Consider the following 12239-nt stretch of genomic DNA (forward strand, 5'->3'; position numbering starts at 1 on the left):
GCGAGGACGAGCCAACGCAGCCAATCACCTACCTTTTAATTACCCGGAAAGGGGCGCGGTCTGCCTACTTAACACTGAGCTTGCGCGGTTCTATTCTTGGTCCAGAGACCAGCAGCAGTGAGAGTGTGGGTGCTGCACAAACAAAGGTGCTCCAGCAAATTCAGTGAATGATTCATTATTCGTTTACAACTTCCTGTCCAAACTGTGTAGTCGATGTGTGGGAAACGGATACTGTGTAACGCCTTTATTTTACTTTTTCCGACCTTTGTCGGCTTTTCATAGCAGAAAAAGCACACGTCTAACTAACTGCATTAGTAATGGCTAGTGAGTTACCATTTAAGTGCACCAGTTAGCAGTTATTAAAAAACACTTTCATCGCAGTACCATTAATATAATCTAAAAAAAAAAGTTCAATAAACAAACAAATATTTTCAAAATGGCACCCTACAGGTTATTATTTCCACATTTGACACCCCGTCATAGACCTTCATTATCAAGGCCTGGGAATTTTAACAACATTCATTTGGTAACACAGAAGGTCTGGCTGAAGTCCTCAAGTTTATTTTGACTGCCAACATTACTTTTCATCTACAGTAATTCCTGTCTTCTTTATTACGAAATGAGTACAAAAGCTAAGAATTAGACCTGGAAGTAGAGCAAAAAGAAGGGGCCAGTAAGTGTTGATGTGGGGCTAGCATGCTTAATTTTCACGCAAGCTTGACATTTAGACAGAGCTACACAAACATGGAAATACATGACAGACTGGGGAGACAATTAAGGATGAAACACAGAGAGAAGAGCATGGAAATAAGTACGGGAGACATAACTGAGATGAGGAAGACTTCCACAGGAGACACTAAGGACAAGACACAAAAAAGGAAAAGCTAAAAACCCTCAAAACATTAAACAAGCAAGATGCACAGGTCCAAAACAATCAAAGACCCAGAACTAGAGAGGCCCAGAACTCTGTACCATGCCTCTCTCCAAGTGACAGCTGGAATAGGCTCCAGCTCTGAATCATTTTATAAGAGACAATATAAACAGTGTTGTTCAAACGTCTAAGACCATAGGGGACATCTGTCATGTTGAATAGAAACAAGTGATAATATTAGCTACAAAAAAACGTGATATTTATTGTCTGGTACACTTTCCTTTTGTTTTAATAATAACTTTATGTAGAAGCTGACAACCTGTGTTATCCCAACATGATTCGACAGTGTTCCAAAGAGCCTCTGGTGATGTCATGGGTGCTTAACTTTTACAGCCTTCACCTCCAAAAAAATGACCAGGTGGATATGGAGGAGAGTCCACGAAACTCAGCACTCTGTGGATTATTTTGGTCTTTTGTAAGCGCGGAAGCCCGGGAGGATGTTAGCTGGGGACGAGCGGTGCCCAAAGGTCTTATAAGAGACAGGGCTTAGATGGATAAGAAGTACAACAAGATGTCCAAAACTGAGCCACTAGAAATGGCGTATAGCTCTGGCTCTATGAAAAATAAATCAGAGAAGCAGAGCCCAAAAGAATAAATGTCCTGTTCTCCAAAGACACATCCAGGGTGTAGTCCCAGCTGGAAGGACAGAACCCCCTAGAGTAGTAGTGTCCAACTCCAGGCCTCAAGGGCCGGTGTCCTGCAGGTTTTAGATGTGTCCTTGATCCAACACAGCTGATTTAAATGGCTAAATTACCTCCTCAACATGTCTTGAAGTTCTCCTGTTATGAACTAATCATTTGATTCAGGTGTGTAGACCCAGGGTGAGATCTAAAAAATGTAGGACACCGGCCCTTGAGGCCTGGAGTTGGACACCCCTGCCCTAGAGTAATATTGAAAGGGCATCTCGAAGAAAGACGCATCAAATAAATAAATAATTGGCCCTGAGAGCAGACCACGACAAAAAAGAGCCAGTCAACATCACAAAAGCAGACATTCAAAGACGAGTCACAGAGCTGGACAGCACCCAGACCTGACATGATCCAGGCTTACTAGCTAATGATGCTAACTGCACTCCATGAGGACCTGGTGAAGCAAATAACAACAGGTCCCCACCCAGATGGCAGGACAACTTTAAACTTACCAGCCTCTCCAAAACTGGGATTTTCCTCTCAGGCATTGTAGCGACCAACCCGAGTAGCTACAAATCATCACATTCAAAGCTGTTCTTTGGATGATGTTGGCTGTCTTTTGTTCTGGTTCCACACTGTTTGGCAGACCTGTTGCCACTGATTTTCATTCCAATTTTTGTGCAATTCGGAATAACTCAGTCTTTTTCTCCCTGTTTCTCTTGCTTAAGAGCAACTTCTCGACACCCACCCTTCCACTGAGACCATTTCTGATGAGGCTTCAGTGAACAGCAGATGGATCAACTGAAGGGCCAGATAGACTCTCAGGTTCTGTGTCAGGTCTTTGCTATATTCTTTCCTATTTCTTAAAAAGATGGCATTTAAATATTGTACACCACACACAGGTTTTCTGGAATCACTTTATTCGTGCAGAAATACTATTTTATGCCTATCAAACTGTGTTATCTTTGGCATGTTTTGAGTATTCTTCAAGTTCAAATTCCAGTTTCAAATTGGTTCAAGTCTTGTGCCTAATTTATACTTAAATGATTCACGTATCAGCATTAAGTAGCTTAAAAACAGATAACACTTCTCTGGTCAGATAAAGGAACTACTGGAAGTAAATTTTAAAGAAATCTTTAGACTTTTGCACAGCATTTATATTCTGCGATCAGTTATGAATATGAATATTTAAGTATGTTTCCATCAAGAGAAAGATATCATTAGAAGTTTGTATAAGGTGTGTATATTTTTTATTGAATCAGAAAATATACACAAATATCATATTAATAAAGTTGAAGCATGGTAAAGAAATGTACAGGACATCAGTCATCATCCTCTAATCAGAGACCTCCATCCATCCTGACAGGCCCGGGTCAAAATACCGATGAGTACATTTTATATTATAACAAGAACCTTTCTGTCATTGCCTGCCTCAGTGCAAACCAAAACAAACGCGAGGCAGACTCTAAAGGTTTCCGGTAAAGTTTCACTTTCTGTCCCAGGTGTGTCAGGAGGTACTCTTCTCTCCAGCTCCGTCTTTAAACAATCTGTCACATTCTGGCAAAAGTATGTACACATTTTACATGTCATATAAAATGGGACAAAAGCAAAAGTAAAGAAAAATACAAATGTAACACCAGACTTGCTCACCACCAAGATCTTACAACTTTCTCGAGTCTCTTCATGCCTGGAGTTGCAAGCTGGACTAAGGCTTCATCATATCATACAATCCACGTTATATCCCGATCTCTGCTCGTGGCAGTCTTTTTGCGCTTTTCACATTCAGTAATGTTTTCAGTCTTCCTTAGGTAAGACTGTAACAAATGTGCTGAAAAATAGGAACTCCTAACAGGTTTTACAGCCTCCCTCTTCCTCACAACTAGCTTTCCTTTCTTCTGGCTCTCTAAAGCAAAGCTGAAGGCAAAACGAACGATTAGGACAATAACACAGACAGACACGTTTACTGACAAAAAGCAGCCTCGCTCCCATTTATCCCCTTCCTCTGTTCCTCTCGGTGGTCCACGTTAAAGCAATCGCCTGGCTCGCCTCTCGTAGGCCTGGATACACTTTTGTTTTGCATTTGTCTCCATGTTTCCTTTTTTTTTTTTTTAAAGAGATCTATTAATAATAAAGAATACCACAAGCAGCAGATGTAGCTCGCAAACATTAGCAGATTGATAGTTGTTGATTTTATCACAGGTGTAAACCACAAAATAATTGACTTAGTCCATTTTGTGCACTTTGATGGTTTATTTTATGCGAGTTGAGTTGAGCCTCTGAATTGACCGAGTCGACCCCCGTCCGGCAACACTCTCTGAAAAGCAGTATCAAACGGTTCCAGGCTAGAGTTCGTCTGTCCCACTGGTTTTCCATCATCTCAGCAAGCTTTAACACTGGGCATGCTCACACCGCATACTGACAGACACACGGACGATCGATCCCCCTTTAAGGGCCTGTAATGCTTTCTCCTCCTGCAGTCACTCATGTTTTCATTCATCCATTTGAAAAGTAAGGGGTATTTGATACCCTGCAGCTGCTGAACCGCAAGAGAAAAAAAGAAGAACAAAACAGGAAAATGTTAGTCTTTAAAAGATGAAGATTTTCAGCTGATCACTCTGTGCTGCTTCTGTTTTGTAGCCTTAGTCAAATTGTAGTCCACCCGTTTATATGCCTGCTAAGTGCTGTTGTACTGCGCTACTGCTACCATTAATACTACTTAAATTCTGTTTAGAGTAAATATATTAAGTCTGCTTTTGCAGCATTTCAATTTTAAAAGAAATTTAATGACAAATGTGTTACCCTTTCCTGCATTTATAAAGTCAACTGGGATGTCATAGAGCAGTGCCATAAAACAAGTCATCAAATTTATTTGTGTCATCTGTGTGCATTTTTCCCTCTGAGCAGTTTTACTACTTCCCTCGCACCCTGCTGCACCCATACACTGTATATAAAAGATGGATCTGGTTTACAGGACTGAAAACTGAAGTTAGTTTAAAAAAAAAAACAGCTGCAATCTTTTTAATTGACCAGAAGGTGGCCGACTCCATCCATCCACCCATTTATGCTCGCCGTTCACCCCGTAGCATGGTGCTGTGTGACGAATCTGTGACGAAACTGATGTCACATTGTCTGTGCTGATTCTGGTTGGTCATGCATCTTTCAATTTTTAACTTGGAGTGCACAGCTGTGTCTGTTTTTACTGCTATTTTAATGCCAAATCAGTGCAGAAGCTCATTGACAGATTTCACAGGGGTAGAAAACAACAGACTGTGCAATGTCTTTGACTCCAGGTTTGACTTCTTCTCTTCCTATATCAGCGCTGATGTTTTGTTGATAGTGTCTTAGTGGTGACAGCTATTGCTTGGGAGAATACTGCAGCACCTGCCTGTATCTTAATGAAGACCAGAAAACCAGGGTACGTTTTACAGTGTGGCTGCACTCTTTTGACAAGTTGGTACCGTGTGAGCATGTAGGGTGACTCGTGGCAATCTATTTTCAAACTACACTATCCCTTTGATGGGGATGGGAGCTTGTACAGCTCAAAAGCAAGGATTTTTTTTTTTAAATAAAAGAAACGCTGTCTGTGTGAGTATGTGTCAGACATGTCCTCACCTGCCACTGACTTGCAGGCCAGGGAGAAGGAACTCACTTTGCCAGGTGTTCAAATGGCACACTGACCTGAGTAAGGAGGGAAAACGAGATGATTAAAACAAGGCAAAAGCTAAAAAATAAAGAAAAGAGCCTTTCTACGCCTAAACTACGCGAGCTGTCTTCGAGTTTAATTTAAGCAGACGGCCTTCATAGAGTTTGGATCATTTTATTCACTGCAGCAAACAAAGGACAGACACTGAAAAAAACCTGAAGTGCCTACTTATTACCTGTCAAGGTCATAGGATAGTCTGGACAATTAAGTTCCTTGTTTTATATACAAGTACATTATAAAATATTCAGTCAGTGAACAAAGTCATATTTTATCCATTTGAATTTCAGGTTTGGTTCATGTAAGAATCTTTAAAGAGCTCAGAGTGGTCATTCAGGTTGTCTGCTGTCACTGCTACAGGATGTAGGCACTGAAGGAAGGCCTTGGAGAATTAGTCTGCCTTCATATCATATTTGACTTTAAGCTCCACAGTAACAAAAACTCTTCGTATGCATGTTTTGGTGGTAATTATAAGTAGATTAATGATGACTATTTTCCTGCTTCCAGTATTTCAGATATGCATCACTAGTTAGAGCAGAGTGCCAAGTATAATGAGAAAATGCAGTAATCTAAGTTAGTGCAAACTCTTCTCATCCACTTTCTCCACCAAAAAGAAGAAATAAGGGGAAAAAATTGTTTCAAAAGAGCAAAGAGTGACACCTGCTGCAGATTATTTGTGGTCAAGTTTCATAAAGTTCCTTGTAGTTCCTGTGTGCTAAACATGCCTGCATAACATGTAAGGTTCTCTGTCTTAGTTTACTGTATTAAGTTATATTTATATAGCACCAAATCACAACAACAGCCAGCTCAAAGCACTTTAGATGACGAGGTATAAACCCTACAATAATACAGAGAAAACCCCAACAATCAGACCGCCCCTTATGAGAAAGCACTTGGTGACAGTGGGAATGAAAAACTCCCTTTTAACAGGAAGAAACCTCCAGCAGAACCAGGCTCGAGGAGGGGCAGCCATCTGCTGCATGTGAGGTGATGTCTGAATATCCATCACCAGTCCTGAGTGTATAGAACGACACAGTGCTAATCTTCCTACCTGTGATGTGGTGATGCGTGATTGGTCGAGGCGTGCAGTGAGATCGGAGGAGGAGACATTAGCCGGGGCCCCGCGATGAAGCCTCATGGCCACCTTCCTCTCTCGCTCAGCTCGCTCTGCTCTCCCAGCCTGAGGAGAGCGATTACCTGTGTGAGCACACAGAAACACACACTTAAAATGAAAACCTGAACTCTGCTGCTGCCCTCCAACACCCAGAAGAAAGCAACACCCTAACCTGACTGCTGGACCCCACGCGTAGCTGGGTTAGGAGGAGCAGCGTCTGCCTCGTTCCTCACTCTGTTGGCTGCAGAAGGGTTTGGACCCGGCGGCAAAGCTCGACCTCCCGCTCCTCTTTGGCCTCCTCCTGGTCTTTCCTCTCCATCTTTCCCCTCTCTCCTCTCCCTTTCGCCATCGTCTGTTGTCCTGCTGGCCCCCTGAGACACAAAGGAATAGCATAGATGAGAAAGTCTGCTAGAAAAGGGATAAATCTTCCAAGTCCAAGTGCGACACGCACAAACTTCAGCATGTTCCAGTCAAAGACATAGTCGTAGGAGAAGCCTTGTCGGTGGAAAAGATTCCTGAAGAGCTGCCTTAGATAAGAGTAGTCTGGCTTGTCATCAAACCGTAGGGAGCGACACAGGTTCAGATACGTGGAGAACTCAGCTGGGAAACATAGGAGACAGAAGATTTAGAGCAAAGTCAGATGAACAGTCTGACAGAAAAACTGCAAAAACCTCTTTACTGCACTCAAGAACACCACTCTAACAGCTACTCACATGGGTAACCTTTGCACAGCACCTCGATAGGGGTGGACATTTTCTTCTCACTGATACGTTCATACTTCTGCCGCTTGGTGGCAGCCTTGAGTCCTTGCCATGGCAGAGAGCCCAGGTTGAAGTACATGAGAACATAGCCCAGAGACTCCAGGTCATCACGTCTCGACTGCTCTGTGGAGAAAAAGACGGAGCAAAGGGACGAAAAGAGAGAAGAGAATGAAACAGCAGGAAATGTAGGGAAAGAAAGGAAAAAGCTACAGCTCTGAGAATCATGTCACAATTAATAAAAAGGAATCAGAAAAATCATATTGAGGTTCGCAGAACACACACAACAAGACAGATACGCAGGCCGTCTCCGCTGCCTTACCGATGCCCAGATGGGTGTTAATGGAGGCGTAGCGGGCGGTGCCGGTTAGGTTTTTATTCTCACGATAAGGGATGTGCTGGTGTGTCCGGGCGTCACGGTATTTCTTGGCCAGGCCAAAATCGATGATGTAGACCAGGTTTCCCTTCTTCCCGAGCCCCATCAGGAAGTTATCGGGCTTCACGTCTCTGTGGATAAAGTTCTTGGAGTGGATGTACTCGATTCTGCTGATCTGAAGACAGACAAAGGGGGTCACTAGTTATCTTGTATGCTGAGGCACGGTTAACAAAAATTTCCTTTCATGAAGGTAAACGGACGAGTCTCAGTCTTGAGGAAGTGTTTTAAAAATGGTATGAAATTCTGACAAAGTACACAGAAGCTCTCATTTGAGCTCTTAACGTGATTAGTTACTACAGATGATAGGGTGCAAGGTGGAAAAAAAGAAGCCCTGATGAGCTGTTAGGTTTTTTGTGGCCAGTCGGTCTCACCATCTGGTCTGCCAGCAGCAGGACTGTCTTCAGGCTGAACTTGCGGGAGCAGAAGTTGAACAGGTCCTCCAGACTGGGACCCAGCAGCTCCATCACCATGACGTTGTAGTCGCCTTCCGCTCCACACCACTTGATAGCCGGGATTCCCACTGTGGTGTGAGAAGGAGCAGAAATGTTACAAAACCGAATCATTTGGAGTAACAGAAGATTTAGGTTAAAATTCATCACCTAAATTTAGCTTTTTTTCAGAAAGATTCTCACTCATATATCAACCTCTGCACATAAATAAAGCTTCAAGTTATTTATCTTATGTCCGTCACTGTGTTATCACCAGCTTAGTGCAGCAGGATGATCATTACTCCCAGTGACCATAAAGACACTCAAATGCTCGTTAATTGCATTTCAGTCAAAGATAGCTTGAGTTTCAATGCCTTTGTGTGCCCTGAAATGTCTTTCAAATTCACCATAATCTCTTTGCAATCATTGTTGATAGCTCTCAGCAGCCCTAAATACTCCTTAATGACCCTAAAACTATTTACTACATCTCAGCAGACCGGTAGTAAAGCTTTCAAAGAGACCCTGAAATATTTCTCTTTACCTCCACCCTGCATCATTTTGTAGAATTTGCTCTCGATGTGGAGCTGTGGATGTTTAGTCTTCACACATTCCAGTTTAATGGCTACTTCCTCTCCTGTAGCAATGTTTGACCCTGATGAGAGAAACAGAGGTTAGATCAGAAGAACTTAAATCTACAAAACCCCAAAACTGATGGCAATTGGCACTACTTGCTTAGATACTCACCGAGATAAATATCTCCAAAGGATCCACTCCCTATCTTCCTCCCAAGGCGGTACTTGTTCCCCACCCTCAACTCCATGGCTCCTGAGCTCTTCAACTTGCTGGAACGGTTCGACAGAATCACACAGACACACACACGCACAAAGCTGTCATCAGTCACCGGTGATCAATAGAGTGAAAGGACACTGGTGAAAAGACTGCAGACTTTAGAGTACAAGCGGTTAGGCCTTAGGCTGCTGTATCAGTGAAGGGAAACAGAACTGTAAGCCTGAGCAAAGTACAATGACGTAGTGCAGCCCGAGTTGAATCTCTGGAGCCAGGAGGGAAACTGTGGCACACATGTGGCCAAAGCGTCAAAGAGACACGACCTAATGAAACACCCCTGCTCCTGACGTGTGCCGAGGATGTTTGACAGTAAATTCCAGGCAACAATGTAGGCCAATAAAGTATTTATAAACTGCATGGAGCAAAAAAAAAGGTGAGAGTGAAGAAGAACAGAGCCTGTAGTTGTGTAACATGATTTATTAAGAACTGCAGGGGGTGGGGGGGAAATCTCACACACACACACACACACTCTTCCCAAAGCACTTTAAAGGAGTCTTGATCCTGTGTACAAGTGATTTGCATAAACTTGCAATTTCTCACCGGGGTCCCCTCACAAAATTTGAATGAGTCATGTTTTCCTCATCCTGGCCCTAACTGTGTGCACAGCCCTGAAATAAGGACATGAAAGTGTGAGATGATGGAGGGGGCTTTTCGACAAAGGTTACGCTTTTACAAGCCAGCCTGACATCGCATTAATCGCTGACTAAGTCCCCCCCTTCCCCTTTCAGTCTTGACTGCATTGTAGACGAACCTCCACATACACACCGTGCACTGCTGCACACCGCCAAACCCTTTCCAGCAGGTTTCTCAAGCTCGTTTTCTCTCTCAGCCTTCCAGGAGCTGCTGCTGCTGCTGTGCTGCCAGCGTTACAAAACTGGGACCCACTATTGCAGCAAGAGACTGCAAAAACAGGCGAGACGTGGTATTTTCACCCAGCGTGCTGTTGCCCCAGATATCACAAAGCAAATGAGGAAGGCCGTGCATGCACAAAAACCCCACAAACCCAAACAAACAAATAAATAAACAACAACATACCGTTCATGTCTGGATGGCCATCAGATATGGTAATAATTCCCCATAACCGCACCCTCCACACAGGACCTCTGATCGAGCGCACCCCCTCGCCCACCCCAACACGACTATCTGGACTCTGTTTGGCTAACCCAAGCCCTCCCCCCTCCACGTCTCTCTCGCTCTCTCTCACACACACAGACATCTTCGCCAGCCAACATACATCCACCCCCCGACAACCATCACCACCATCCCTGCACCTTCTCACCGGCTTCGTGGTCGTCCGTCGTCTCACTCAGGACCCTGGACAGCGACGTACCGATGCGGCTTCGGACGGCTCATAGCCTCGGAGATGCGTGACCCAAACCCGAAGTGTCGACCAAAAAATTACCAGCTAATCCGAGACGACCCGGAGGTGGAGATGCGACTAGAGGAAGCTCCGTGGAGTCACGTTTATTTAATGGAAAAAAAATCTGAAACTAGACACCGAGGTCCTCCGCTTCCTCTCTCCTTTGGCTGCTCCTCTCCGTCTCCCCCTCACACCCAGCCCTCCCTCACTCTACACCATTGACAATATCAATGATGTCATGCACAGGCTTGCAGAGATGCCCGGATTGTCTTAAAGCAGCAGGGCTGCTGAGAGCTGCTGCTTGCAGGCATGAATGAAGCGCCCTGATGCCACCAGCTGCACTCTGATCTCCCCTCGCTCTCAGCAGACTCTAAAATTAAAGCACAATAGAGAAGTATAAGATGATCACCGCCCTGCGTCTGCTGGAGTAAGCTATGTGCCTGTGTATGGAGGACCGAAGCTGCCAGGATTAAAAAATAAAAAAATAAATAAAAAAATTAAAATATTAAAACTTAATAATAAAATATCTTTCCCGTTACTTCTATTATTCAGTTTTCTATTAATTATCCTATTTATTTATTTATTTGTGTTCCCATTAAATGTTTTTGCATATTAAGTTGCTCATTCGCTCTGTGATCCCACAATTTTACCCACCCAAATAAAAGGTAAATAATTAATGATTGAAAGTCAGATGTGTACTTTATTAGGTACACCTGTCAGTTAGCACAAATAACTAATAATGACAGCAGGTCAATGCATTTAGTCATGAAGACATGCTGAATTTTAAACTGAGGATTAGGATGGAGGTTAAAGTGACTTTGGTGCAAGATGGTCAGAGTGTTTCAGAAACTGCTGATCTCTAGGGTTTACAGAGCATGGTCTGAAAAAAAGAAAATATCCAGTGAGCAGCAGTTCTCTAGATGACAATGTTGTGTTGATGTCAGGGTAGAATGGCTAGACTTTGAGCTCAAAGGTAGGCAGAAAGATTTCAAATAACCATATGCTATGCATGCATCTCTGAATGCGCAATACACATACACACAAAAGACCACGCCAGGTACCACTCCTCTGTCAGTTAGGAACAGGAAGACTAGGGGATCGATCAGAGCTGGACAACTAAAGACTGGAAAACAGCCGGTGTTGTGAGTCTCAATTTCTGCTTCAACATTCAGACATGAGTCAGTTTAGTGTAAACAACATGAAAGAATCAACCCATTTTGGCTTGTATCAGTGGATCAAACTGGTGTGGTGTCCATCTACAGTGTACCCATCTTCTGATGGCTACTTCCAGCAGGATAAGGCACCACATCAGATCACCTCTAACCAATTTGGTTGACTGTACTCCACTCACCAGATTTCAATCCAACGGAGCATCTTTGGGAGGTGACGGGAAATCGTGGATATGCAGCTGACAAATCTTCAGTAGCTGTGCTATCATGATAATATGGACCAAAATCTGTGGAATGCTTCCAGCACCTTGTTGAATTTGTGCCATGAAGAATTACGGCAGTTATGAAGGAAAAAGTGGATCCAACACAGTAGTAGGGAGATCTAACAAATAAAGTGTCTATTCCAGTGTTTTCACAGTTTTTATCATTTAGATTTTATTTACTACATTAAAAAAAAAATAAAAGTATCAGGCTGACATTCCTGTTTACTGAAGATTCATTGAGTATCTAGCTAAAGAAAAAATAGCTAAAATCTAATTGTTTTGATTACAGGGTTGACTAATGACCCAACATTTTGATGCCATCTGACATTTCACCCCTGGAAATGTCAACACTTCATTTTATCCTATTAAGACATTTGATAGTGAGATCATAACTGGCGTATGATTTAAGTCAAAAGATGTTTTGTGAGTTCAGTGACCATGACCTTTTTTTTCTTTAAATGTTCCTTCCTATGTCAGAGAAAATCAATTTAGTTCATCAAATCGTAGACAAAAATACTTAGAAAACAAAATCCTGAAAGCACAAATAACAGTCTCGACTTCACAAGAAAACTACTCAGAGGCACAAAGTGAAAAAAAGACAGTGC

The 12239-nt window shown here is 43.0% G+C and overlaps 1 protein-coding gene across 3 annotated transcripts; it reads right to left on the bottom strand.

Moving 5' to 3' along the window:
- Positions 1-2794: 2794 nt before the first annotated feature.
- On the bottom strand, positions 2795-10629 carry LOC102307143 (casein kinase I). 3 transcript variants are annotated; one of them, XM_042225715.1, is made up of 11 exons: positions 10122-10629; positions 8741-8838; positions 8538-8648; positions 7940-8088; positions 7455-7683; positions 7088-7258; positions 6826-6974; positions 6547-6745; positions 6312-6457; positions 5173-5238; positions 2795-4093 (listed from the first exon to the last, which is right to left on the bottom strand). In XM_042225715.1, the coding sequence occupies exons 2-10, from the start codon at positions 8814-8816 to the stop codon at positions 5206-5208; spliced, it is 1263 nt and encodes a 420-aa protein (XP_042081649.1). In that variant the 5' UTR covers positions 8817-8838; positions 10122-10629; the 3' UTR covers positions 2795-4093; positions 5173-5205. The 3 variants fall into 3 exon arrangements, with proteins under 3 accessions (XP_042081649.1, XP_005934455.1, XP_005934456.1); XM_005934393.3 differs by having other exon boundaries at positions 2795-4096; positions 10122-10628; XM_005934394.3 differs by lacking the exon at positions 10122-10629 and adding an exon at positions 9878-9986 and having other exon boundaries at positions 2795-4096.
- Positions 10630-12239: the final 1610 nt, after the last annotated feature.

Source organism: Haplochromis burtoni, unplaced genomic scaffold (genome assembly GCF_018398535.1).
Source record: "Haplochromis burtoni strain Fernald_Lab_line unplaced genomic scaffold, NCSU_Asbu1 Contig_180, whole genome shotgun sequence".
In the NCBI taxonomy this organism is placed as follows: domain Eukaryota; kingdom Metazoa; phylum Chordata; class Actinopteri; order Cichliformes; family Cichlidae; genus Haplochromis; species Haplochromis burtoni.

What these genes read in the sequence shown, in the direction of transcription:
- LOC102307143 (XM_042225715.1), bottom strand. Translation starts at nt 8,816, where the DNA reads ATGGAGTTGAGGGTGGGGAACAAGTACCGCCTTGGGAGGAAGATAGGG. An exon ending in CTTTGGAGATATTTATCTCG is followed by an intron (nt 8,649 to 8,740) that starts GTGAGTATCTAA and finishes TTCTCTCATCAG; the next exon opens with GGTCAAACATTGCTACAGGA. An exon ending in TAACACCCATCTGGGCATCG is followed by an intron (nt 7,259 to 7,454) that starts GTAAGGCAGCGG and finishes TTTTCTCCACAG; the next exon opens with AGCAGTCGAGACGTGATGAC.